We start from the raw sequence: 25,368 nt of genomic DNA, 5'->3' as shown, positions 1-25,368 counted from the left end.
TACAGAAACAGGCAGAGAATAAATACACACAGATCTAACAGGACTAACAATGAACAGCTGGGACAATGATTACGGGCAACAGCTGAGTGTAATGAACAGTGATAAGTGACAGACAGAATGCTGGGAATTGTAGTCAAAGTGAAGGACACCGTGAAACGAGACACAAACCAGACACTGTGACATATTATGGCCAAAATGCCGATTTTTTTTTGTTGTCCCAGTCCAGCCCTGATTATGTGTCTACCACCGCAGACATTTGTCCTTTATCCTGTTGTTTGTGGATTTTACAGTGAGGCATATTTCTTTGTGCAGACATGGATATTATTCTTTCATATTGTTTTACATGCCATTTTGTATAGGCTACATTTATAAACACTATTTGGACAGGCTAAGTGATGATAGGACTATGATGTTTGTCCGTATCTACAGGGTAAATTAAGAAATGGGAAAGTAAAGGAATAAGTAGTGAAGTTACTTTTCAAATGCAGTAACTAGTAAAGTAATCTCATTACAATTTACAGAAGTAACTAGTAACTAATTACTTTTTTTGAGTAACTACCCCAACACTGTTTACAAGCGCCAAAACGGTATTTATTGTTTGAATTTCGTAATAGAATTGACAGAATTTGAGAGCTGAGATTTTTTTCTATCATAAGTAACCTACTCTGTCTAGTCTGTCGGTCTCCGTGTCCTCTTTGCTTCGCGATTTTTCTGTGCGTGAGAAAATGGATGTGTGGCGTGAGAGCGTGTGAAAAGTGTCTATCGCGTGAGTCTCACGGTGAATGCGTGACAGTTGGCAGTTCTGTTGAAGTTTTTAAACCCAAAGCTTACGATGAATGGCACAGCAGCCATCGGCCGGTGCAGTCGACATGTTTGTTGTCCTCTCATGTGTGGCCGCACGCCGCAGTTACGTAGGCAGGTTATAGGTAACGGAGGGAGGGGAATAACAGCGAGCTCGTCAGACGTTTCCTAATAATAAACATTGTTCACTAGTCCCGCAGCTCGAGTCCGAGTCTCAAACTCAAGTCCCCATCTCTGGGATATGATCATTCAATTTTGATCACTCAACCTCAATTATTTCTAATGTTACAACAAAAAACACAATGGTAGAAATAGAACAATGTCACACAATAGAACTTTACACATACCTGTTTAAAGTAAATTATTACTAGACAATTTTAAGACAATTTCTTAATATTACATTAACTTTTTCTGTCTTTGATTATGTATGCAAATTAAATAGTCAAATTAAATGCTGGAAAGCCTGAATTGTCATCTAATATAGGTAACACCAGTGACATAAAGGCAGTAGAATCATTTTTGAATGTAATGTAGTCAAAATATCAAAATACATTAAACTGTCATTTAAGTTGATTTATAATGTTAATAGGTTAACTATAATCTGACTATAAGTTTTGGTATAAAAAAAAAATTTTTTTTTAAAAAAAGTTGTCTGTTCAGAAAGCCACCATTTTCATTGGATGACCCAAGTGTCCAGATAACTCACGCTGTGTGATTGACAGCTTGGGCGGTTGGAAAGGGATTGTTCTTTGATCACTTTCTGTATAATTTCAATCACAGTTTAAATAAGATTATTTTCATCCTACTAAGAGAAACGATGTGAAGTTGATCGTTTAGTCACTGGCTTGATTTACTGATGCATAAATAGTATTGAACAATTTTGAGAGAAAGATAATCTGTCTGAACTTGAATAATTGTACATCAGTGAGGCATTAGAATAAACATGATTACTTTACTTACATGTTTGTGGCGTTGCTGGCAGATCCATATCGTAAAAGTCTGTTTGCAAAGCAGGGGTGTTTCTCAAAACCAAGAATGCAAAGAACGGACTTGTGTTCTTGGGGAGAACGCTCTTGCTAGTTTTTTTTGGAAGAATGAACTCACAAGGTGACGAGCACACAGAACGCTCCTGACAGTTTGAGACGATGTGTTCTTGCTGGTATTGCGCAATAATACCCCCGTCTGAAGTACCCAAACATAACGAGAATTATTGACGATAACAGCCAGGCTTTATCGCCCAAGCCTACCCTCAGCTCAAGGGATTACTCTACAACTGTACACTACAATGTAATGTATATTCATAACAATAAAGCAACGGTCTCCTTTCATTCTGCTTCTGTTGTTTGTTTGTGTAACTGTTACATCACTAGCCAACGGCGGGGAAAAAACGCCGGTAAAGCGCAGGCTATTGTTTGCTGTTCAAGTAGTCTATTGTTTGGAGAAGATCAAATACTTAAGGTTAAATAACTGTTAGGTCAAAGATGGACCGGGCAATGTTAGCAGTCACCATGGGTATACTTTACCAAGAAGCAGAAGAGGAAGCTGCAGAGCTGAGAAGGCGTCTACAAATGAGGAGAACCAGGATGAGGAGGAAGAAGATGGAACGGCAATATGCTATTTTAGCGTTTGTCTCTGATTATGTACGTACATTATCTTATAAAGTTGACTTAAATCAGCACTTAACTTAAATAATAGTGGCAAACAATGTGATCAAGTAGATTGAAATGTTAAGGTATAAAACAGGGTTCTCAACAGGGATACTGTACCCCTAGTAAATATAAAGCAACTTTTCCATCACTCAGTATTACAATTTATTACATCAGTCAAGCTACATTTGATCATGTTGATTGTGCCCACCAGTACCATCACCTCCTCACAAAATCCTAGGGGAGAACCCTGGATGAATTGGAAAAATGACTAGTTTATAGTTTCCTTATCCAATAAATTGGGATTAGGTAAATAGAATAGCAATAGCTTGTTTGAGTAGCTTAAATTACAGTACGCTCTGCACTACCTTAGACCTGTGTCAAAAAAGGTTCACACTCACATTTGCATTTGAAGATAAAACAACTCAGGAAAGCATTGTACAATAAATCAAGTAAAGTTTATTAGTACATCTGTAGCCTACATAATTTTAAGAAATACATATAACCAGACTAGAAGGAATGGAACAGCCTTTTTTCTTTCTTTTTTTTTTACTTTTTTTTTTTACTTACCATTGTGTTGGCCTTTCCTTGCTTCCCACTCCTTGCTCCAATACCAAAATGATAGTAATAAAAAAAATACTTTTAGAATGTTAATTGATGATAAGTAATTACAAATATATATATATATATATGTGTGTGTGTGTGTGTGTGTATTTCTTTTTTAAACACAGGATCAAATGCCTTCTCAGAGGTATGTACAAATAAATAACTACGTGCCAATCCTCAGAGTGTTTTTCTCTGAAGCTGACCTAAAACCAGCCTTTAGGCTCTCCAGAGAAACCATCAACCTGCTGGTCCAGATGTTGCCTCGGCAAAAGCCACATGGATGGAGCCACGAAATCGAGGTGGCTGTCTGTCTCTACTGGCTTGCATGTGGCACATCATACAGAGTGACAGCAGACATCTTTGCCATACCGAGAGCCACAGTTGGCAGAATAGTCCACAGTATAGTGGATGACATGATGGCCATTGTTCACAAGGTGATTCATTTCCCCAAGCCAGAAGAGATAGAGGAGGTCGGGGCAGGCTTTGCTCGCTTGGCTGGCCGTGCGGCTGGAGCAATAGGTGGGTGCCACGTCAGAGTACTTCCACCTGCTGAACCACAAAAGAAGTGTTACTTCAACCGCAAGCTCTTCCCTTCAGTGGTTCTCCAGGGGGTGTGTGATGGCAAAGGGAAATTTCTGGATATTTACATTGGCAACACCGGGTCAGTCCATGATGCCCTTGTCCTCCGGAGATCTCCGATGTACAAGGAGTCCCTATATCCACCAGCTGGCTTCTTTCTTCTTGGAGACGGGGGGTACCAATGTCTGCAGCATCCTCTCACCCTCATGACTCCATACCGCCAGCCTGTAGCGGGTAAGAATACACAGAGAAAAATTGTATTGGATTTGTTACTTTGCATTTGAAACACTACATATATTTTTACATTACCTGTATTTTAATCATCAGGCCAAGTTGAAGCACACTTCAACAAGCACCATGCCAAGGCCAGGAACATCATTGAGCGTACCTTTGGAATGCTAAAAACCTGCTGGCAAGCCATCTTTCTGAGAGCTTTGGAGATTCGGCCTCTATTTGCCCCTAAAGTTATTGCAGCATGCTGCATCCTCCACAACCTCTGTCTCTCGACAGATGATATCCTGAAGGAGGAGGAGGAGGAGGAACTTCACGTTGAGGATGAAGATCGGGGGAACGTTCCTGATGAGGATAGGGAGTTCTCAGGAAATAATCTCTGTGCCAGACTTGCTGCACAGGTGTCTGCCCCTGGAGAGCTGCCTGCATGTCTGAGGGAGCATGATTACGATTGAGGGGATAAACCTGAGTGAATGCCCAGGGACAATAGATGCAAATTAGCTGCTAGCTAACTCTGTTGCAATTATTTTAAGTGTGCACTGTCCCTGTCAAATAAATAGTGAAGAAATTTAAAGTAAATGAAAATGTTACCTTGAAAATATTAATATATTTATTTGTATCATTATATTAGTTATGGTCATTGCCTGTTTTTTTAAGCACACCTAGCAGAATGGCAATGACAACAGGAAAAAATACCTATTAATCACCAACTATTTCAGTTGAAAAGAAACATGCCAAAGTTGATGGCTGTCTACAAATAATGTCAAAAAGAAGGCATGATTCTGACTACCTGTCAGGTTTCAGACAAGAAGCAAACAGGAAGGGGGGCGCTAGTGCGCATGTTTGAGGTATAGACGTGTTTGTTTAGGGCTCCTCTCTGAGGCCTCTATAAAGTTATTATTTTGCCGTGTTTTATTCTGTTTTGAGCTATTATAGTGTGTTTACATATTTCCCTCAAGTAAACTCGTGTTGTGACTCGATAATGCCGAAGCCGAGTACCTCTAAAGTTAAGAACGCTGATGACCAAGTCACCGCAGCTACTGCTAAAGCTAACAGCTCACCCGACAAAGCTGAGAAATTACCGGACACTGCTTACGCTATGTGTAAGGAGATCTGCAAAGAGATGTCCGAGTCCATATTGCGGGGAGTAAACGCCCGTTTTGATGCTTTTGAGCTCAATTTTCAGAAACTTGTGACATCGCAGTCTGAGCTGCAGGCCCGGGTGGCTAACCAAGAGTTGGCTATTACTGACTTTGAGGCGCGAATAACCGTGTTGGAAACCAAGTATTCAGAGCTGTCTCAGCAAAACAATCAGCTCCGCGCTAAAGTTCTAGACCTTGAGGCTCGGTCTCGAAGGCACAACATTAAGATTGTGGGGATACAAGAGGGCGAAGAGGATGGTAAACCCACCGAATTTGTCTCCAGGCTGATTCCTCAACTGCTCGGGGAAGAGCATTTCCCTCACCCGGTTAAAGTGGATCGAGCACATCGTTCTCTCCAGCCTAAGCCTGCAGCTGGTGAGAAGCCGCGTACTATCTTGGCGCGCATCCATCATTTCCAAGTGAAGGAGCTGATTCTGCGTCGCGGGAGAATGCAACCATTAGAATACAAGGGTAAAAGGGTGCTGATCTTTCCCGATTATACCGCCGAGGTGATGTCGCAACGGAACGCCTTTCGGGACGTAATGCAAGCCCTGCGCAAAAAAGGAATTAAGTTTACATTGCGGTACCCGGCTAGGCTGCAGATTCACCAGCATGGAGAGAGGCCGCCAACAGTCTTTGATGATCCGGAGAAGGCAGCGCGATTCGTGGAAAAATGTGGTGAGAATTCCGGAGAGTAGACTCGAGTATGGTCGATTGCAATTTCCTTGTGCTGTTGCGTACTTGAGACTGACAGCTAACGTTAGTAGAGTCGCTCCCACAGCGGATGAGTCGCTGTGAGCGTACAATGCACTAAACTCATGACTAAACAATTACGATTGTGCTGCGTGCCCAATCTGTTATATGGTTTGTTCTCTTAACGGTTTTATGAATGCTTAATTTCAGTTTTGGGGGTAACTTAGTACTACTTTCAGCCCTTTTTTTTTTTTTTTTTTGATGAAAAATAAATAAATAATTCTGTACCTCCTTTCTAATTTTTTATTATTTTTTTATTTATTTAATTAATTCATTTTATGTATTGATATTTACCCATTTGTTTATTTTAATTTCCACTTTTTTATTTATTTATTTATTTTTCATAAAAAAAAAAAAATTATATATATATTTTTTTTTTTTTTTTTTTGCGGCAATATTCTGTTTGTGATCACATAATTGAGGCCTTGGGGAGGTGTTCTTTTTTCTCCGGAGGTGTTGTTTTTTGATAACTGCCCGGCAGCTCCTTTCTGGATGGAACTGGGAATTTTGTGTCTGGTTCGGGTAGACACGAAGGCGGGTGGGGTAAGTTGGGGGTTGTTGTTCTTTCTGGCTCGGACTTGTTTATTTTTGGTTAGTCTTTTACAATGTATTCTTCAGATGCTGCTAGTCATGTTATGTTTTCAAAGGTGGATGCCCATTCTAAGATTTTTTTTTTTTTTCTTTGAGTATGCCTAGGCACTCTGATAAGGCATTGATTGGGGGGAAAAACGTGACATTGGTCTCTTGGAACGTTAAGGGGCTTGGACATGCTATAAAAAGAGAAAAAGTATTTAGACACCTTAAATCATTATCAGCGGATGTGATTTTTCTGCAAGAGACCCATATTAAAACGACAGAGCAGCGTAGATTAAGGTGCAGTTGGATATCACAGGTCTATCAATCACCGTTCACTTCCCATGCTCGTGGGGTGGCCATTCTTTTTAGGAAAAGCATTCCATTTAAACTTTCCTCTATGGTCACTGATCCTTACGGCAGATATATTATTGTATCTGGAACCATAAACTCGTTCCCTCTGACTTTTTTAAACATCTATGGTCCAAACACTGACGACCCTAATTTTTTCAAGAAGGTTTTTGACTTAATCCCTGATGGGAGTAATTCCAATATAATAATCGGGGGAGATCTGAATTGTTATTTAGACCCTTACTTGGATAGACTATCCACTCGCCCTCCCCCCGGAATTGCGTCCGTACAGGTTTTAAACAACCTGCTTAAATGCAGGAATTTGGTGGACATTTGGAGAGTTCAGCACCCTGCTGATAGGGACTATTCTTACTACTCTCATGTCCACAAATCGTATAGTAGAATAGATTATTTTTTGGTTGATTCCCAGTTAATTTCGCAGGTTATTGACACCAAATACCACAGTATATTGATATCTGATCACAGTGTAACAGACAAGTCTGTTACATCATTTTTTTACTGCAGTCTTTCTTCCACACCACTAGGGGTGCTATTGTGCCTGAATGTTTTCTTAAATAAAGGGGGGTTTGTAGAGGAAGAGAGTAAAAAATAGCAGTAGAAAGCATGGCTTAACTGCATTGGTGCTATGTCCTGGTTGGGAAATGTTACATTTCAAGCTCAGCTTAAAGTAAGGATTTGTTTTCTTTCCTGTTATTTAAAAAGTATGCCTTGATGATGATGATGATATTGTTGATGTTTATTGCTAAGAAGTTTGATACAGTTTATCTTGTATGTATTTTAGAAGGACTCTTTATCAGTGACTTTAACCCTCCATGATGCACTTTAAATATGGATTTAAAGTCCAGAGGAATGTAAGCTTGAGAGTTTGGCTTACTCATGACTGCTCCTGATTTGGAAGAGTCTGATGCATGAGAACTGTTGTCTTTCGGAGGAAATTCATCGCAGATGGTTGGATTATTCATCTACTAAAGGACTGCTTCAACTTTGGACATTGTTTGATGAACTATGCCTTGTCTGACACAAGGCTTACACAGATTGATGTTCACTTTATTGAATTGTGCAACCTATTGATAATTTTTTGTGTAGCTGCTTTTTCTTGTATTTGTTTTTGTTGTTGTTGACAATTATTTTTATTTGCATAAGGATATAAAAAAGATAAAAAAAGGAATATATTGTTTTGTCATGTGGGAAGTATCTTTATTTTTCTTGAGCAACTATTAGGCAAACTGAATCCCCCATTATTGCGTTATATAACTTTGGTTTTGAATTAAAAAATACGAGACGGTTATAACAGTCCCCTGACCATGTCTGTTGACTTCTCTCTTCCTAAGCGGTCTTATTCCTGGCGTTTTAATCCATCTCTGCTTACTGATGGTAAATTTGTAGAATATATTAATGTCAAGCTGAAAGATTTTAAAGAGTTTAATGATAATGGGGAGGTGTCAGATTCTACTCTTTGGGAGACTTTAAAAGTGGTTATACGTGGGCATATCATTTCTTATGAATCTGCTTCTAAAAAGGAAAAAGATAGGCGGCTTTTAGAGATACAAACTATTCTTCCTATGCTTGAATTGGCATATCAGAAGTCAAAATCATCTGACGATTATAACAAAATAATGAAGCTTAAGTATGAATACAGCGGCATTCTTGGTGGTCAAATAAATAACCTTTTCTTGAAAATGAGGCAGAGACACTTTGAAACAGGGGATAAGCCTGATAGGCTCTTGGCGCGACAGCTCAAAGGGATTCAGGCTTCCAGGTCGATTTATAGCATTAAGTCTAAAGAGGGAATCCTGTTAACTAACCCCAAGGACATTAATGCTCGCTTTAAGGATTTTTACAATCAACTTTATACTTCTGATAATATAGCCACTCATTCTGATCTAACGGATTTTTTCGACTCTCTTGAAATTCCTAAGCTTGACGACGATGCTAGGGCCGACTTGGATTCTGACTTTACTTTGGAGGAGATAATCAATGCTGTGAAGTCATTTCCAAATGGGAAGGCGGCTGGGCCAGATGGATTCTGTGCTGAATTTTTAAAACGATTTTGTGATATCCTTGCCCCGCTCCTCCTAAGAATGATAATCTGTTCTAAAAAAGAAAAAAAATTGCCTAGTTCATTGTACGAAGCCAATATCTCTCTTATTCTAAAGAAAAATAAGGATGAAACTGACCCAGCCAGCTATAGGCCAATTGCACTTCAGAATTTTGATAGAAAAGTAATTACTAAAGCGATAGCTATTCGGCTTAACAAACATCTACCCTCTATCATTCACCCTGACCAGACTGGATTTATCCCTGGCAGATTCTCTTTCTCGAATGTACGTCGCCTTCTCAACACAATATACGCCAATCATACAAAAGCAAATGGGGCAGCTATCCTGTCCTTGGATGCGCAGAAAGCTTTTGATCAGGTCGAATGGCCTTATATGTTTGCGTCATTACAGCGTTTTGGGTTTGGCGAGGCATTTATATCTTGGGTCAGATTAATATACGCCAGGCCAATGTGTTCAGTTTTAACTAACACAGACAGGTCGCCTAGATTTCCCTTGCAGCGTTCAGTGCAACAGGGTTGTCCCCTCTCACCTGCACTTTTTGCCATTGCGATAGAGCCTCTCGCCCTAAGTATAAGGCGTCATACAGATATTACAGGTCTTGAAGTGGGGGGCAGGGAAGCTCTTATTAGCCTGTATGCTGACGATATAATATTATATTTGCGGAACTCTGAGAGATCAGTTCCCATTCTCTTAGATTTAATTACTTCTTTCGGGAGACTATCGGGATATACCATTAATTGGTCAAAGAGTAACTTTATGCCTCTCTCTGACACTTACAGCCCTGGGCCCGTATTCATAAAGAATCTTAATGCAAAGAGTAGCTCCTAGTGACAAAATTCTAAGACAATTCTTAGAAATGTGGCCGTTTACTCTTAAAATTAAAGAAAAAATCCTAGTAAAGAAAAAAGGAATTCAGAAAGCATCTTAACCCTTAAAAGAGGTCTTAAGGTCAAAATTGTTAGGAGCACGGACGAGGACTTTTAAGAGGCTTAAGAGTTTCTTTAGCAGAGGAGAAAATGGCAGAAAGACGAAGAGGGAGAAGAAATGTGTTGCAGACAATGAATAACAGTGAGTTAATAAGACGCTATAGATTAGATCGTGCAGGGATCATGTTTGTGACTGATCTTATTAGAGACACGCTAACATCTCCAACACAGCACAGAAATGCCATAGCACCAGAAATTAAAGTAATCACTACATTACGATATTTGGCAACTGGGAAAATTCCATGTTTGATACATTAAAACCAACATTCAAACCACCACTTAAATAGACATGCCAGCAATCAGTGTAATTGGAAAGAGTGGAACAATTTTTATCATTCTAAGCCAATCCAATACCTTATAGGAAATTAACAGCATGGTAAATAATAAAAAAAAGGATTTATATACACATATATAATGTGTGTGTGTGTGTGAGAGAACGGTCAAATAGGAAAAATGATGCATGTAATTTCAAAGTGAAGGCTTAGAATAGACCCTATACTTAAAATCACTTTTTTTTTTCTTCTTGGACAACCAACCAATCACAGTCTTCAAAAGATTGTGTCATACATAGCAACGGGGTCAACCCCGCCTCCTTACTAAGATGAAAGTTTTTGGCTTTTCCTTACTCAGAGTTGCTCTCAGATCGGTCCCGAATCGCTTTTAAGCTAAGACTCCTACATAAAAGTTTTTAAGCTAAATTAAGAGTTTTCTTAGAGGATTCTTAGAATCTTTATGAATACGGGCCCTGGTTTTTTGGAGAATATGCCATTTAAGATAGTTAGGGATCATTTCACGTATCTTGGACTGACAATCCCCAAAGATCCCAAATTAATATTTAAGTTAAATTTTGTGGAGTTTCTTTCTAAGCTCAAAAGTAACATAGGGAATTGGAAAATGTTACCTTTGTCTATGATTGGCCGTATAAATTCAATTAAAATGGTTTCTCTTCCTAGATTCCTATATCTGTGTCAAAATCTCCCTATTTTTCTTAACTCTGCTTTCTTTAAGGAACTGGATTCTATAATCCTGTCTTATTTTTGGAATTATAAGACCCACCGGATTTCTAAGAGTCATCTACAAAAATCCAAGTCTTTGGGTGGTCTGGGTATGCCAGTATTTAAAAATTATTATTGGGCTGCCAATATTAGGGCTTTAATGTTCTGGCTGAAGGAGGTACCGGGTAATCAGACCCCTGAGTCCCCCTTGTGGGTACAAATGGAGACCAACCTGGCTGTTGGCACCTCCTTAACGGCACTGCTGTTCTCCAAATTGGATAAGCCCAAAGAGCTGAATAAATTAAGCTTTGTTTTGAAAAATTCTGTCAAAATTTTAAATCAAGTGAGAAAAGTTTTGGCCCTGCCGGAGACCTCTGTTCATGCGCCAATTTGTTACAATCAGTCCTTTTTACCCCCATGGTCTGATAGAACTTATCATGTCTGGAGGGAAAAAGGTTTGGGTTCCATTAAAGATCTTTATATTGAGGGACGGTTTGCATCTTTTAATCAGTTAAGAGAGAAATTTGATCTGCCTAATGCACATTTTTTTCGTTATTTACAAGTCCGACATTACGTGAAGTCCAAAATTTGTAATTTTGAACTCCTCCCAGAGAAACATGTCTTTTTCGATGTTTTTTTCAATCCTCCTGGCTCTGTACGTCTTATTTCTAAATTTGTTTCTTTATTTGGAAGTTGTCTCTCAGCCCCTACTGTAAGATTTAAGGAGGCCTGGGAGGAAGATCTAGGAGTTGAGCTCTCCGATGAGACGTGGGACAGGTGCTTGGCTACGATACATGCTTGTTCAGTCAATAGCAGACACCAACTGATCCAGTTCAAAGTTATTCACCGCTTACATTACACCAAAGCTAAATTGCATAAAATTTTCCACCCCGTTTCACCAATATGTGATAGGTGTAAGGTGGCAGAGGATACAGCTTCTCATGCTTTTTGGTTTTGCCCTTTATTGTCTGGATTTTGGTCAAGCATTTTTGACTGGTACTCCAAGGCTTACAATAAGCCTCTTACACCGGATGCTGAACTTGCCATCTTCGGCCTCTCACAGCGCACCTCTTGCCTTTCAGGTGCATTTAAACAGTCCTTAATGCTGGGTATGGTCGTGGCTAAGAGACTTGTGCTTAAGAACTGGAAGTCACCCTCACCCCCTTCCTTCCAGATGTGGATTATGGATATGATCTCTGTCATACAGATGGAAAGACTTCGACTTTTGAGGATTGATTCTATTGAAAACTTTTCTGCTGTTTGGGGTCCATTTCTTGGGTATTTGGACAAGTTAACAGCTCAGTCGGCCCCCAAAGACTTCTCTAAGGTCTAGGCTGCATATCCTTTCTGGGCATCTAGTCTGCTGTGCAGCTTTTTATTAATATACCTTTATGTATTTTTTTTTTTTTTTTTGTGTGTGTGTGTAGTCCGAGCCAGTGTTGTTTGTTCTGTGTTTTTACTTGAAAAATCCTTTAAAATAAAGTATAAAAAAATAAAAAATAAAAAAAAAGCAAACAGGAAGGTAAGTATATAATGTATTTATTCAGCAGAATGGATCGATTCCAGAGATAACGGTGAGGAAGCAGATTATAGACAGTTTATGATGACTGACGCCGGTTTCACACTGCATGCGCTAGAAGAGCGTCAGCAGCGCATGAGCAGTGCGTACAGTGAGCGGAAGCAGGACACGCGCGTTTTGCTTCCACACTGGCAGCGTTTGACACGCGAAACTGAACCGCAGCGTGTGTAGCTACAGACAGAGTAACCTACTCTATAATGGGTAAGTTGGCATTGCTTTATTTCGTTTTCAAATATATTTAAGAGAAAAGACTTGTCAAGAAGCTTATTTTATTAATTAATATATTATAGCGTAACTTTTGGTTCATCTTTGTTTTTGTTGACTTTGTTTACCGTGTAGTGCGAGTTGTTGATAGAAGGAAGGCCATTGCGCTGTATTTGCTATTAAGAAGACTACGGAAAAGACGCAGACTTTGGGTTCACTCCATGAACCGACGAAGGAGAGAATATGGTGCATATTACCATCTTGTCGCTGAACTCCACCTTGACCGTGACCGCCACCTAAACTTCTTCAGGATGAATGCAGAGCAAATGGATCACATTCTTTCCCTGATTGGAGGCCAACTAACAAGGCAAACAACAAACTACAGGCAGTCTATTGAACCCAAGCAGCGACTTGCAGTTACACTGAGGTAAATATTAGGCCATTGTATGTATTTTTAAATATTAATGAATAAATGTATTTTGCTTCAATTAAGTTAAAATATGTATTACACTAGTTTCATGCTTCAAATAAATATCTTTGACTTGGGTAAATCATCTAAAAAAGGTTTATTAAGTATATTGAACCAATATCTCAATAAAGTCATGCATAAAATTATTATGACAGGGTATCCGCGGGGTTTTAAAAAGTATTAAAAAGTGATAAATCAAAATTGTCAAATTTAAGGCCATTAAAAGTATTAAATGTGGTCTCAGAGGTATTATTTTTTTCCAAATTAGGTATTATTTTTTTCAGACTATCAGGTGTCCTATTCTGATTGAAATTCTATCTGCGTTCGCGTTAGTTCGTTTAAATATGGGCTTTAGCATATCTGGGCACATGATCAAAGATCTTTCGTCTCCGTCTCAACTTATGTTTGATGCTGACGTCATTTTCAGTGGTCGTTCGGCATCATCTCAGAACACTGCGCGCTTAACAGAAGAAACATCTTCAACGACTGCACAACCATCGTCGTCTTCATGGGCAAATGCAAGTTTTCTGGTAGCTGGGTGAACGACCCAGCGTTTAAGGACTGGCTCAGGCCTGTAGTAGGGAATAACAGGCAGGCTTATTGTTCGGTGTGTAAAAAAAACATCAATGTCAACTGGATGGGAGCTAACGCACTTCGGTCGCATATGCAATCCACTAAACATAAAAATGGAATGCGTGCTCGGAGAGAGCAGTTAACTCTACCAATCTCAGCTGTCTGTGCGGCTACACCACCACCGCCGCAAATTAGTGCCACTGTAGGCCTACTGGCCGATGCTACGGCTCCAGCAACGTCTGACCTCCGGGTGGTCATGGGCGCCACACCAACACTGCGCGCGGAGGCTCTGTGGTGTCTGAACACTGCAGTTAAACACCACTCATTGAACTCCAATGACGGAATTTCGGAGCTGTTTAAAGAAATGTTTCCCGACTCTGACATCGCGAAGTCATTCACGTGTGGTAAAGACAAAACCGGGTACATAATCAGATTTGGATTAGCATCGTTCTTCAAAAAACAGCTTGTTGATGGCATCAACAAGGCTGGGCCATTCGTGTTAATGTTTGATGAGAGCCTCAATCAGGCGTCAAAGAAAAAACAGCTTGACATCCATGTTCGATACTGGGAGGATGACCGTGTCCAATCCAGATACTTTGGATCTCAGTTTTTGGGACATGGAAGGACCGAAGATTTGTTGCATCACATAAAGGTAAGTTCTTTTTTTATATAGCCATACTTACGCGGTATCCTGTGATCACTCATTTGAAGAGTTATTTATTCACAAAGATTTTGTATTTTGTATTATAGGATGATGTTGGCTAATTTACTGTTGGTTACACAAAATAATAAAATTGGCCAAAGTCCTGCAGTTACTTTAATGAAACCTGTAACGTTAGGCCCACCTGCATTTATTGACCTGTGGGGTATAGCTCCAAAGTACAAGAAAACTGTTTTTAGTATTTTGTTAAATTCAACAACTTATCACAGTTATAGAAATGTAATATTTGGCTAAGGTTTTGTTGTTGGAAAAAAACACTAAATAATTTAATTGCTGAATTAACGTTACCCATTATTAATTAAAATCAAATGTGTACTATGCAGTACAGGGATGCAAACAGCGCACTTTTCGGCGCCTCCCGCTTTTTTCACGTTAGTTTGGGTGACAAAGTCATCTAAAGGCATTCCATAGCTTAATGTGAGGGACAGAAGGCTATTTACATAATTAAAGTTTACGGAAACTCGTTTTCCCTCCTCTGCGGCTGTCAATCATTCTCCATTCAGTAGTGACGTTATTCAAACAGCACGCGCGCCTCTTCCGGTTACTGCAGGATGCACGGTAAAACTCTCCAATATGATGATATATTCACATTAAAATGCTTGATCTGTAGAGAAAAGGCTGTGGATTTGCATAAAATGACTTTATTTTGTTGGAGTTTGTTGCTGTTTTTAAACGACTCCCTACCGTGTGCCTGTTAGATCACACACAGCACAAGGACTGAATCGGCATCAAACTCACAATAAATGGAATTTAAAACTCTTGAAGAAACAAATGATAAACAAACTGTTGGACAGATATACACTAGGATTTGTGCGCTCGACATTTCTTCGCTTTGTGCCGTGAACTTTTATATGCGCACTTGCTGTGACTCCATGTTGCTTTGAGCATTCTGCATACGCGCTCTGTTTTGAAGCGTTTCATATTATCATGGTTTTGCGCACTGAAAGATTATTAAATTAAAAGCCTATATTTTTTATACTTAACCTGCTCAATACATTTAAAATAATCATAATTTAATTGTGTATTATTTCTGTGTAGTGTAGCGTAGGCTATATAAATCTATACACTTCTGAATTCTTTACATTCATATATAAATATAAAATTGTGAAATGTATGATTGCCTGATTGCATTTTATAAGAGTACTAAAAATAATATTATTTGTTTTTATTAACATGTTTAGATTTTAGAAAATTACTGTGCAGATTTTTTTCAAGAATTACTTTTTGCTGCTGATTTATACACTCACTAAGTTAAATAAAAATACATAATACATTTATGTAATTTTTAAAGGTGTTAACTGTAATCTTACACTGCAAAATGATAACTTACAAAGGAATAAATTCATCACAATTATGTAAGTATCTGGATATTTGCCGTGGGGCGAGGGCTTCGATAACCTCTCTCTTTTTTGACCATACATGTGTTTGCATCCCTGGCAGTTATGCTTCTCCTTAACCAACCTTTGTTAATGTTGAGATCTATTTTACTGTGTCTGAATGATAACTTATAACAGATTTCCTCCTGGTGTCGATTCACAGGAATGTGTCACACAATTGAATATGAGGCAACTGCTATCAGTTGGAATGGATGGCCCCAATGTGAATTTCAAGTTGGTGGATCTTCTCCAGAAAGAACATGCAGAGCTCTATGGAGGTGCCCAGGTTGTCACTGTTGGAAGCTGTGGACTTCACACCGTCCACAATGCTTTAAAGGCAGGCTTTACTATGTGGCAGTTGGAAAAACTTCTGCGAGCCATGCATTTCCTCTTTCATAATGTTCCTGCCAGGAGAGAAGATTTCACTAGCCTGACGGGGTCCTCCTGCTTTCCCTTACCATTTTGTGGCCATAGATGGGTGGAAAACGTTCCTGTGGCGGAAAGGGCAGTTGAAGTTTGGCCAGTGCTGAAGACGTATGTGGATGCTGCAGAGAAAAAGAAGGTTCCAGTCCCCTGCACAGCTTCATATGACACCATAGTAGCTGCACAAAAGGATCCTTTCATTATTGCAAAACTCCAGTTTTTTCTGGCAATTGCAAGAACTTTCAACCCCTTCTTGACAAAGTTCCAAACTGATGAGCCAGTGTTGCCCTTCTTGGCAAAAGATTTGACTGAGCTGCTGATGGTAATGATCATTAATTATTTTATAAAATTGATTGCATTTGGTGAATCTGTGTAAATTGTTGGATTACTAACTGCTTTTGTAATTTTAAGAGTTTACTGAGGCGGTTCGTTCAACGAGAGCTCACCCAGGACCTCACACCCCTGCAGCTGATCAAAATAGATCTAACAGATGAAAAGAACTTGGTCTCCCCAAAGAGTGTAGACATAGGCCTGGGAGCAGAATCTGCTATCAAGGTAATTTTCTTTATTTTTGTCCCCCTAGAGATGCACGTGTTTTGGGTTGCCTGCACAAAGAACCAGGATTTATGTTGTAAAATTAACTTCTGTCATTTAGTAGTACTACTACTGCTACTACTATGTTTAGTCTGCTACTACAACTACTCAAATTAATAGTAATAAGAAGATGAAAAAGAAATAGGGATAAATAAGTAAAACAAATTATTTTCCAAAGCATTTGCAGTGAACATTCACTAATGTTCCTCATTTGTTAGGAACTTCAGAGCAAACCAGGATTCAAGGTTGGTGAGCTTTCTGTGCTCACCTTCAGGCGAGAATGTTTACAGGGCCTGGTTAAGGTTGTTGTGAAGCTACAGGAGAAAAGCCCCCTGAAATTCAAAGTGGTCAGGCAGATTGCATGCTTGGACCCTTCAAGAATGCACAGAGATCCCGATTGGTGCATCAGACAGATGAAAGGAATAGTGCAAACATTCCTCCAGGGCAAACATTTGGCAGGTGGCATCCCAGCTGGTAAGAAGATATTGTATAGGGACAGTCAAAGTGCATAGGTTATTCAGATTGATTAAAGCCTTGTGTGAGAAGTGTGTGTTAGCAAGATGGTTTTCTGCATTCTCCTCTCAACAGTCAGGAAGTGTCAATGCTTAATCAAATTAATAAGTTCAGAAGAAGCCTTACACATTCCTAGCTCTACTTAGATGTTATAACATGATGTTGTGATGTATGTATTGCCAAATGGTCTGATAGGCCAACTGGGACTACTAAATTTAAATGACCTATTAATTAACTTAATTTCTTTGTCTATGTTGTAGGTGATGTAATCATTCAGCAGTTTACATCATTGCTGTCTCTTGAGGGCAGAGGTGAACAATTCCGCTCTTTCCAGCCTTTCAAGCAACGTGTGGATCTTTTTCTACACTTGACCCTCAGTCCATCCTACATGGACCTGTTGAGATTTTGCCAGAGAGTTTTACTTCTTTCACATGGACAAGCCACCGTGGAGAGGGGCTTCTCCATTAACAAGGAGGTGGAAACCTGTAACCTTCTAGGTGAATCCTTGGAGGCACTGAGGTTAATCTGTGACAATGTCAGTAGCTGTGGTGGTGTCCTCAAGGTGCCTTTAACCAAGGACCTGCTGGCTTCTGTGGCCTCAGCAAGGTCCCAGTACAGGCTCTACCTGGAGCAAGAGCGTAAAAAGAGGGAGAGTGATGCTCAAACAAAGAAAAGGAAGGCCGCAGAGGACGAACTACAGGAGCTCAAAAAGCAACGCAGAGTCCTGGACGAAGTCTGTGCCATCCTTGAAAATGATGCCAACAAATTGGCCGAGGAGGCAGAGGGGAAAGCTGGGTCAAAAATGGCCCAGCTAATCACCAAATCAAACACACTTAGGAGGAGACACAGGGAGAAAAAAGAGGAACTGGTCAAAATGGACAAAACTATTGAGGAAAAGGCCATGGAATTAAGGCACTTGCCATAGGATTTTATGCTCACAAGTTCATATTAGGCCTATAGCACAAGTGCAAACAATAGTTCACCAGTTCATGTAGTGGATGCCAGTTTGTGAATCAGCAACAGTTCATAGAAGATGCCAGTTTGTAATGCATCAACTTGCAGTGAATGCCAGCCAGTGTGCTGGAACTATCCATTCTCTCCATTGCACATTTTATGTAGTGAAATAAATATGTGCAATATGTTGTCAACATCAGTCTCTAAATCTATTCTTTTTTGTATGTTATATATGTCAAAATCTGTGTAAATAATAGAAAGGTCGCTGATTAACACTTGCAATTCAGTGTCGTGATGGTTTTAAAAAAAATTCTGAAGGTAGTAAAAAAGGTATTAAAAAGTAGTAAATTTAACTTAAGGATTGCTGTATATACCCTGTATGAACATAGGCTACATACTTAACAACATGAACAATACAAAAAATAATAATTGAAACTGCTAAACTATTTACAACAAATCGTTGGATTAAGTAAAAAAAAAAAAAAAAAAACTTTTGGAATGCTAAACTGTAGTACTACAGTCGATGGTAAGTGCTGGGATGTTGTTTATGCATGGTGGACATTGGCGGAGGAGTGACTTGGTGGGGGTGATGGTGGGTTTGTTCCTCATGGTTAGGTGGGTGTGGGGTGAATAGGCTGAAATCCAGATTGTGGGTGCTGGCTTCCTCTGCTAGGGAACACTGTGTGTGATGCTGTCGCTTGTTGCCTCTGAACCTCATCTTCTAACTCCAGGTCAGCCAGGTAGGTCATTATGTGTATTTGTGCCCTGGAACGGTTTCTGGGAAGCAACCGATTCAGTTTCGGAATTAAACTGAGGGCAAAATAATACATTTCATCCTCCTGTGTGGGGACATTTGGTGGTACAGGTGTAGTGGGTTGTGTTATTATGTCCAATAACTGTTGCTCTGTTGTATTTGGGGAAACCGTTCTTCTCCGCTTCTGTCTGTATTGTTGAAGGGTGGGGGTAGTGGTGTCAGCTCTGTGAGTTGTTATTTGTGGTGTGGAGGTGCTAGGCAGTGGTGTGGGGGTAACCGATCTTTCGCCTGCCAGTAAGGGTGCTGCAGGCCTCTGTATGGCAGGAAGGGGACTGAAAGGTGTAGTGAGTTCTGAAAATTCTGGCTCTACTTCCTCCTCTGCAACGGTCATGTCCAGAGGTTCCAGCTCACTCTGCAAAGTGTGTCTGGAACTGCAATTAAATTAATTAATATATGATATACACTGCATGAAAATTGGGATTTCCGACCCCGTAAACGGCCGTAAATCTCCCTAATTTTCGGCAGTTAACGACAATTTACAGCCTGTGAACGTCGCGTTCGTCTGTGCCGAATATTGTCGGAAACGAACCATGACGTATGCAGAGCGCTCGCGCCGGAGGTGTGAATGGCTCTAATTACCATATGAATAGCAGCTCCCGCCAGAGAAAGGCTTGAATTTCCTCACTCACTATTGGTTTAACCCACGTGGTTTAAACAAGAAAAATCACTCGTGATTGGTTGGCAGATCTGTTACTATTGGTCACCCTCGCTCATTATAAATTCAAAAAATTATAATATTCATATAAATGATGATACATAAATTATTTTTTTATATTCATAATATGCTATTCTGTGGTATATTCATGTCATTGTTAACCTATGGACTACACTATTATTACCATCAAGGACATGAATTTATAAAGGAAAGGAAAATTTGCCAGGGACATGCTGTTTATTCAAAGAAAGAGCTTTATTAGCACAAACACAAAACAATATACACCTATGTACAAAGCATAGATCATCTGCACACACAACAAATTGGAAGCTCAGTGTCTGTTTTCATCTTCGGAGCTGTAGGTGACTAGCGGCGTTCTCTCTGAATTCGATCCACTTTGAAAACGTCTGTGGTGCGTTGTCCTGTATTTAGGAGTCGCCTCTAATCTCGACTGCAGCGTAGCACAGAGCTCTGTCAGCTCCTGGCTGGTGGTTGAACTTCATCGGACATCAGATCTATGGTGGCGCACTTCCAAATGCCCACGTCATCCTCACCTAGCACACCGTCTCGCTTCTAGCAGCTGTAAAAACAACCAATACAGACAATCAGTACTGTGATGCACTGTGTATGGACACAAAACATCTATTAATGCACTTGAAAAATAGTCACATTGACTAAAAATCTTACCCTCTTTCTTCTCGCTCGACTCCGAGCTGAACTCTTCACAGCTTCGGCCTGCAATGCCAGATCTGGTTGTTTGTACCTGAAGCTCCTGCGTACTGTCTCGTAGTACGTCTTACAGGCAGCTGGAAAACAATTAAATGAGAGTGATATGAATAAAAACAACGCAAGTCACAGTAAAATGAAACAAGGAGAAAATAGTCAAAGTTACTTATAATGTCGTCATGATCAGCGTCATGAAAATCTGGACTTGCAGACATAGCTCTGAGTAAATGTGAGGTTACGCCCTCGTTATGAGGCGAGGTTACTCTATGGAAACAAAATGTATGATTAAGATCGTAAACTATAACGGATCTATTTTCTTATACAAGAGAATGAAAGCATATTCTTTGAATCTTACCTTTAAAATGTTTGTAAGTTTTTATGTAAGTAAAAAAATAAAAGAATGTAAGATACTTTACATTTTTTTACCTTGCTCCAGTTCGTAGCGCCCACAATTTGTCTCAGAGTTGTGAAGATGGCATACTGCTTCCTGTAAATTACATGATTATTTACAATTATTAAACAAATAATAGCCATCACTCCCATGACCTCTTGCTTTATGATGAAATCATGAAAAACTGAATATTCTTACATTTCACAAGGCCTGACAAAATACAAAAGTGACCGATGAGATGAATACTTACTGGGTGTCAACAGGTCTTTGCTCAGAGGTGCGCTAGCATCTTAAGGGCGAAAAAAACAAAGAATATTAAAAAATGTACAATTATTGAAATCAAACAAAAAGGTAAGAATTGCCACACTCTGCTCTTCTAAGCAAGACTGTCTGAAACATGTCATTAAGCCAATAAAATAAACTGTTACCAAACTTGATTCTCAAGCAGTAAGTAAAGACCAATTTATAGTTATGCGTCGACCTCCCGCTGTAGCTACAGAGTAGGCTGTGTACATAGCGTACCCTTTAGCACACCCTGACGTGCACCTCTCCCAAAATGTAACAATGCGTCAATTTTACGTGGACGGAAGCGCTGTGATTGGTCTAGAACGCCTCCCTCGGGTTTCACAGGCTTCTTTCTGCATGTGTAATTGTGCGTCAACAGGGACAACAATGCAGAAGTATAAATGAAACAGTGTAGCCTATAGCGTAGAGGCTCGGGCTTCGGTCTGACGCAAAAGTATAAATCAGCCTTAAAGGATTAGTTCACCTCAAAATGAAAATTTTCTGATAATTTACTCACACTGAGTGACAAGATATCCATGTCTGTCTTTCCTCAGTGGAAAAGAAATTAAGTTTAAGGAAAACATTTCCATATTTTTAATGGCATATACTTTAATGGCAACCAAAGATCTGAATGTTCCAAGACGGTTCAAATGTCCGTCTCAATGCAGCTTCAGAGTCTCTACACAATCCCAGTCGAGAAATCAGGTTCTTATCTAGTAAAACCATCTGTCATTTTCTAAAATTATATATACACATTTATGTATTTTTTAAACAATTGTTTGTCTTGTGCTAGTCTGCTGGCATTACAGACATTTGAACCTTCTTTGAACATTGGGATTGTTGGTTGCCATTAAAGTCCAATCTCTGTAGAAAAATACTGAAATGTTATTCCTCAACTAAATTTATTTTCCACTGAAAAAAGAAATAAAGGTTGGGGCAACAGATAAAGTGAATACTCACTGGAAATTTCCTTGCGCTGAAATCTGGCTGCACATTTCTCCGGGTCAGAGAAGGCTTCCACAAGACATTCAAAGTTTGAGTCTGAAACACATGAGTCAGCCAGTAAGTACGGTCATGTTGCCTATACTAAATTAATAATGAAATACTGGAGTCATTACTACGCTTAATTAAGAGTGAGAAGAACCTACTCATCTTGAATGGACAAAAAAAACTAATGTTTTTGTCTCATCTTTCCATAGAACATTTGAAAAGTAACTGACACTACTGGAACTTCAAACGGGCAGAGGGACGACCAGACTCTGACCATAGAACGCTGCCCGTTTGAAGGTCCAGTAGTGTCAGTTACTTTTCAAATGTTCTATGGAAAGATGAGACAAAAACATTAGTTTTTTTTGTCCATTCAAGATGAGTAGGTTCTCACTCTTAATTAAGCGGCTTAAATAACTCTGACCAGCACTGTATATATTTAAAATAGATTATTCACAAGCAGTAAAAAACTACTTGTCTTGAATGGAGTGTGACTTTGTGCAGAGCAATGTTTTGTGCAGGGGGAAAAGTACTTACCAGGAGTGGACATTTCACTGCCAGTACGCTCCACTTGGCTAGACATGGCACAATCTTTATTAGATAAAACACATGAATAAGCCTGTGACTTATGTTGTACACAACACAATATTATGTTTAAGTTGTCATCAGTACTCACCAGTTTTGTGCAACATGCTGGTGTCCTCAATGGGCTGCAGCTTCCTTCGTACATTATTGAAGGGGGTAACGTTATATCTTGACGCTTATACAGAGGTAATGTAAAATAAAATATATAAAGTTAAAGAATTTAATTTTTAAACTGCAATTATAAATGAAGAGAAAACGATTACCCCTGATATTCTCATCCGAATCCAATAATACTGCAAAATGTTTGTATAAAATTTCAGGCCCAATTTGTATCAACCGATTTTATATTTCATCTAATCACCTCATCGTCCTTCTCCTCTGCCTGGTAACGTTGTTACGTTAGGTGTCACATTCACGACGCACATTTATAAATTAGACAATTCACCTTTAAACCCACCTTGCATCATCTGTGAACCCCGTAGCAAGCTGCTATATGGACAAGCTAACTTAGTTAGCAAAGAGCTAAGTTAGCCAGTCAGACTCAGAACTCTATGCCATGCTGCTATCGGTTTACGTGCAGTTTAGTATCCCAAATTGACATAATCTCTCGTGTACAGCTAAAATAACATGGACACTGAACATGAACCATGAGCAGCAAGCTAACTTTAAAAAAAAAATAAAAAAAGCGCCAAAAGCTAACGAGAAGTTGTTTACACAGAGAGTGCGCGCGCGCGACCAGCTCTCTCTCTCTCTGGTCGTTCTTTTAGTTAAAACATGCGCCCTGTCACAAACGCAGCCGTTCATCTACATTACTCACCGATCAAATAAGACTTTGGCGGGACAAAAATTCACTTTGGCAGGCGCTAAAACAAGTTCAATGCAGAAAAATTCATGCGTGAGTTTCCATTAGACTCGCACGGTAGCCAGGCAAATGGCGAGCTCAGCTGTTGTTGACGCTGTGTGTGCTTCAAGATTATGACGCAAGTGCTAAGATTCTGATTGGCCAAGAGAAAAAGTGCTAAGATTCCGATTGGCCCAGAGAAATGTAAATTATAAGATTTATCCAATAATGTTTCTCAATTCTAGCCTGCATGGCAGTTTACTGTGAGAATACAGGAATATATAATTGTTTGTGTTTTGTTAGCTTAAGTTTCAGTGTGGATTGTTTGTGTAACCTTTAGACATTAATGAAGATAATTTAATATTTTGTCTAAATCATGCAGAAAACCATCTATCTTTGGATAAAAGCGTCTGACAAATGGATAAATGTAAAATAATATATATATTGCCACTGTACACTGTAAGTCCAGATGTTCCTTTATGAACAACAGCCTTTTAAAGTGGATTTTAATGTGGTTATTCAATTTGTCCCATTTTGTCTGTTTAATAATACTGCTATCACAAAAAGGGCAGTAAAAATTTCTGCAACATGTTGTGCATTGCTCCAAAAGTGGTAGCGCTATTCAAACTCCACTGGCTACCTGTCACATTCAGGATTGATTTTAAAATTTTACTATTTGTGTATAAAGCTCTTAACAAACCGGCCCCCCAATATCTGACCAATCTCCTCTGCCCGTACACTCCATCTCGTACTTTGAGATCCAGTGATCACTGTCTTCTTATCGTGCCCAGATCCAGACTTAAAAAACGAGGCGACTGCACTTTTGCGACTGCAGGCCCAAAACTTTGGAACAGTCTACCCCTCTATATCAGACTAGCTCCCTCAATTTCCATCTTCAAAACATCCTTGAAAACTTATTTATTTTCTCTTGCTTTTAATACCCCTTGACTATGATACAACTATTGCCTTTTTTTTATTTTAGTATTTTTTTTATTTTTTATTGTCCTGTTTCTGCCCTGCATTTTATCTATTGCCCTGTACAGCACTTTGGTCAGCCTTGGCTGTTTTTAATTGTGCGTTATAAATAAATATTGTATTGTATTGTATTTTTTTTAGAATTTAGGGCCCGTCCACACGGAGACGCGTTTCGCTGTATACGTATACATTTTTTATCGTATTGGCGTTTCGTCCACACGGATCCGGCGTTTTCGGAGACTGAAACCGCTATTTTTTGAAACCGGGTCCCAAGGTGGATAAATCTGAAAACGCCGCCCTTGCGTTTTCGTGTGTACGGCCAATCCGTACATTTTGTGAAACGATGATGTCATCACACCAAGTGTCAACCATAGACAGTATAAGAAGGGTGTCAACTAGTCAGACACCGTTAAGTCACAGCAACTACATTTATGGTTTTTCATATTGTTCAACAAAGTTCTTGATTAAAAAAGAAAAAAGAAAAGAAAAAAATAAGCTACTGTGCCTAATATTATTGTTGTATACAGCGCGCAAGGTTTATGCGCATGCTTTAAGTCTTCTTCTCCGTTTTTAGTGTATGTCTGTGGCAGAATTACAGCGACACATACTGGTCTGGCATGTATACTACATCGTTTTGAGTCGGTTTCAGTGGTTTCGTGTGTACGCAGATATTTCTTGAGACGACGCCGTGTTTACGGAATTTTTTTTTTGAACGGGGAAAAAAAATATCGGATAGGGAAAGCTCTGGCTTCGTGTGGATGTGGCCTAAGTTAATACCTTCACCTGGGATAAAACTCCCCCTGCTACCCTCATTTGCATTTGTAAAGCTCACAGCAGTCTCATTTACATGTTAAAGCATTAGAGGGAGGGGGGTCACGGGGCAAGCAAGTCCCACGTCAATTTCCGACAATTTCCGACAGTTTGCAGTGTTGCCTGTAAATTGCCGTTTGCAGTCGTAA

At 39.5% G+C, this 25,368-nt stretch overlaps 2 protein-coding genes and 1 long non-coding RNA gene across 5 annotated transcripts; 2 read left to right on the top strand and 1 right to left on the bottom strand.

Annotated features, from left to right (window-relative positions):
* Positions 1–7,174: 7,174 nt before the first annotated feature.
* LOC309480067 lies at positions 7,175–7,871 on the top strand. The gene is made up of 2 exons (XR_014199528.1): positions 7,175–7,370; positions 7,485–7,871. It is a non-coding gene; the product is annotated as an uncharacterized lncRNA (long non-coding RNA).
* A 5,282-nt stretch (positions 7,872–13,153) lies between these two features.
* LOC309480224 (uncharacterized protein) lies at positions 13,154–18,493 on the top strand. The gene is made up of 5 exons (XM_082144635.1): positions 13,154–14,221; positions 15,830–16,411; positions 16,501–16,644; positions 16,902–17,157; positions 17,457–18,493. The coding sequence occupies exons 1-5, from the start codon at positions 13,505–13,507 to the stop codon at positions 18,119–18,121; spliced, it is 2,364 nt and encodes a 787-aa protein (XP_082000761.1). The 5' UTR covers positions 13,154–13,504; the 3' UTR covers positions 18,122–18,493.
* A 1,360-nt stretch (positions 18,494–19,853) lies between these two features.
* Positions 19,854–23,377, bottom strand: LOC309480389 (uncharacterized protein). 3 transcript variants are annotated; one of them, XM_082144828.1, is made up of 8 exons: positions 22,685–23,377; positions 22,546–22,599; positions 21,982–22,062; positions 20,935–21,025; positions 20,772–20,832; positions 20,512–20,609; positions 20,307–20,425; positions 19,854–20,199 (listed from the first exon to the last, which is right to left on the bottom strand). In XM_082144828.1, the coding sequence occupies exons 1-6, from the start codon at positions 22,698–22,700 to the stop codon at positions 20,592–20,594; spliced, it is 321 nt and encodes a 106-aa protein (XP_082000954.1). In that variant the 5' UTR covers positions 22,701–23,377; the 3' UTR covers positions 19,854–20,199; positions 20,307–20,425; positions 20,512–20,591. The 3 variants fall into 3 exon arrangements, 2 of the variants coding, with proteins under 2 accessions (XP_082000954.1, XP_082000955.1); XM_082144829.1 differs by having other exon boundaries at positions 20,987–21,025; positions 21,978–22,062; positions 22,685–23,376; XR_014199604.1 differs by lacking the exons at positions 22,546–22,599; positions 22,685–23,377 and having other exon boundaries at positions 20,987–21,025; positions 21,982–22,063.
* Between the last annotated feature and the right edge of the window lie 1,991 nt (positions 23,378–25,368).

Source organism: Leuciscus leuciscus (genome assembly GCF_965113295.1).
Source record: "Leuciscus leuciscus genome assembly, chromosome: 18".
Classification (NCBI taxonomy): domain Eukaryota; kingdom Metazoa; phylum Chordata; class Actinopteri; order Cypriniformes; family Leuciscidae; genus Leuciscus; species Leuciscus leuciscus.
The sequence above is the reverse complement of the archived record's forward strand: the minus strand, read 5'-3'. Positions and strand labels throughout refer to the sequence as shown.